The following is a 2,778-nucleotide window of genomic DNA, read 5'->3' as shown; positions in this document are numbered from 1 at the left end:
TAATAACACAGCCATTTTGCGCACGCCATGATGCCCAGAATGACGCAAACTATTCCAACAACAGCGATAGCCACCCAAACGGTAATACTGGAAAATAAAAGACATTGCAAGAAAATTGTTTTTGCGTTCAAGTACACATCGTTTTACCAGATTTAATGAAAAAAACCCTTTTTCTAATATAATAACATTGAGGTTGAGATGAACCAAAGCAAGCAGGCAGGAGACGATAAAAGACAACAAGTAAACCCTGTGGTAAATGGCAAAACGAGTGAATAGTAATATTGTTTAGAAAAATAATAGGTTTTAAATAAGTTCAGAAATAAAGATTCATTTAAAGAATTAAAATGCTTACCATTCAGCATTATTCAAACCATGACCTCTAAGGAACGCGCCACATGCACTGGAAAGAATGAATAAATTAAGAAACAGCACCATATAATTGCGTTGTACCAGAGTCAGTGATTACATGCGAGTTGTGCATAAATGAAAAGATAAATACAATCCAGCTCAACGAGTCGGACCATAGATTCCGTATGCATGAAACATCACAACGTTATCCGTCATCTTGGATAAATGTTCCGTTTGTGACAGAAACCGATCAGTGGAGCTAATCTTTCGCCACTGTTTTCAAAAGCTTTCGTTTTCAAACCGGAGCTTTTCCAAAATGACGCGTTTTCAAAACGCTCCATTTCTGAAACCATTTTCGAAAGTCTCCGTTTCCACCTGCGTTTTTTGGGCGTTTTAGCATGGATGACAGGAGAAAATGCGTCAACACTCTTTAATGCGGATAGGACTTGGTCAAATTTCCACCGCAAGAAGATTACAAAGTTCAGTCAGAGCGAAATAGCTCCCCAAGAATTCTCTGATGGTGGTAATTTTACCCTCAACAACTCGTTTGATACCAAATTTCCTGTTAATCTTGAAATTATTTACTTACGGTGGAGGTGGCTGTGGTTTACAGCATGATGGCTTTTCTTTCTGCAAACAGCATACTGTCTCCTCGCGGCTGTGTTCAGGACTAGGGCAGTATGACCGCGTACCTGCCCCAGAGTCGTAACAAAAATTCCCTCCTGGTAAACAACACGTCTCTTTTCCATGGAAGGAGCAGCAAGTGGTTTTTTGGAAATCCTCATCAGAGCCTGGGCAGTAGTCTCTGAATATAACGTCACCACGACAACGATTCCCGCCAGATATGCAGCACGAGGCTTCTCCGTCGGTCACGCAACATATCTTCATCGACTGGTGATCATGTGGCCTTGGACAATAATCTCTTGTCGCGTTTATAGTCGTGTTGGTATGGCAACGGTTGCCATCGTAGAAGCAACAGCTACCTTCACTATTGGCATGGCAACACTGTGAGTATGGCATTCTCGAGGTTGGGCATTTGTCAGGGTAACCACCGCTAATAGGGCATTTCTGAACTAAAAACAGAAAGAAGCCAACTGAGCAAACATTAATTGTTACTCTCCTCTTCCACGGAAACTCGAACGCAACTAAAATGGCTCTGCAATTTCCATCAATTTCTGTTTCGTCTACAAAACAGCAAAGCTTAAATGGAACCTCCAATCTTGCTACAGAAGAACTTTATACGGAAGGAAACAATGTTTCGAAACATTATTTGTTTCGAGATTTTTTTTTTTAAGTGTTAATATAAGGACAACTGAAATTTAAAATTGCGTATCTTCGCTTTCAAATTTTACAGGCGCCGCCATCTTGAACAATTGTGACGTGTTACGGTTGCCCTTTTGTTCTGAAATAACGAGCTTTTGTCTAATAACAATAGGGAAACCGTAACACGTCGCAATTATTTAAGGTGGCGGCGCCCGCGAAATTTGAAACCAAAAACAAGCGATTCTAAAACTTATTTATTTCGGATACAAAGGCTTTCTTCGAACAAAAGTTAGACAGATTTGACTGTAAAAGTTATTTTCTGTGATTTAAAGTTGTGGAGGTTTCCTTTAAAGCATGAACAACGTCGACAACATCAAGAACGTCATCTGAAAATGTAACTCCGTGTTTCTGCAATCATTTCTCGGTTATTCCAAGTCGTTTGGCTCGCACAATGTATACCAACTCATCTTGGAATTCAATTGGTATCGACGGTTTGGAGATGGAAAGAAAAATGAAAATTTGTTTACCAGTGCTCGTCCACACGACTGCAAAACGGGTCATTTCACGTCGTTCACTAGATGAGAACGGCTGCGAAATGTATGAAAACGAAAAACGCTCGTACAAAGAGTGCAAAACTGTTTTTCATCGTTAAAATTCGCAGATTTGAGACGTTCCTGTTGCTCTATCTATTTGCATTACCTGCCGCGTAGCTAGCAGTGAAGTAATCTTCGTCATCTTCATTGTCACTTTGATATTCAAGCCTCAGATACCGGCCTGTTGATGATAGGACCGAAGGTTTATCAAATACCCCGCAATATTTCCCAATTACAGATGAGTTGCTGCACTCGCCATCTTTAACAGTTATGGAATGACACTTGCATTACTCTGTTTGGGGTTGGCACGTTGCGATAAAGTACGAGGTCAATTTAATATCAGCTGAGTGACCTATGGGCGCAATGATCTTCCAGGTTTCGCTTTCTCCGCCATAATATGATCGGCTGAAATTAAAAGTTCGAAATAATCAGTCAGTGATCATGACCAGTGAATATACTAGAACAAGAATTAAAGCACCCATAACGCCTGCGAATCTTAGAGAAGGAAAAAAAAACGCTAAAAATCAGGTAGACACCACGTGGTGTGGCCATCACTGTACGCATGCGCACAACC

At 40.6% G+C, this 2,778-nt stretch overlaps 1 protein-coding gene across 1 annotated transcript in view; it reads right to left on the bottom strand.

The window, feature by feature from the left end:
* Positions 1-2,491, bottom strand: part of LOC138012635 (uncharacterized) — a 2,976-nt gene extending 485 nt beyond the window's left edge. The window contains exons 1-4 of the mRNA XM_068859462.1: positions 2,311-2,491; positions 938-1,421; positions 353-400; positions 1-87 (exon numbers count right to left, since the gene is read on the bottom strand). The exon at positions 1-87 is cut by the window's left edge and continues 485 nt beyond it. Coding sequence (XP_068715563.1) covers positions 1-87; positions 353-400; positions 938-1,368 — 566 coding nt within the window. The 5' untranslated portion in view covers positions 1,369-1,421; positions 2,311-2,491. The remainder of the gene's footprint in view (positions 88-352; positions 401-937; positions 1,422-2,310) is intronic.
* Between the last annotated feature and the right edge of the window lie 287 nt (positions 2,492-2,778).

This window comes from Montipora foliosa, chromosome 8, assembly GCF_036669935.1.
Source record: "Montipora foliosa isolate CH-2021 chromosome 8, ASM3666993v2, whole genome shotgun sequence".
In the NCBI taxonomy this organism is placed as follows: domain Eukaryota; kingdom Metazoa; phylum Cnidaria; class Anthozoa; order Scleractinia; family Acroporidae; genus Montipora; species Montipora foliosa.
Note: the sequence above shows the minus strand (reverse complement) of the source record. Positions and strands in the feature narration are given on the sequence as shown.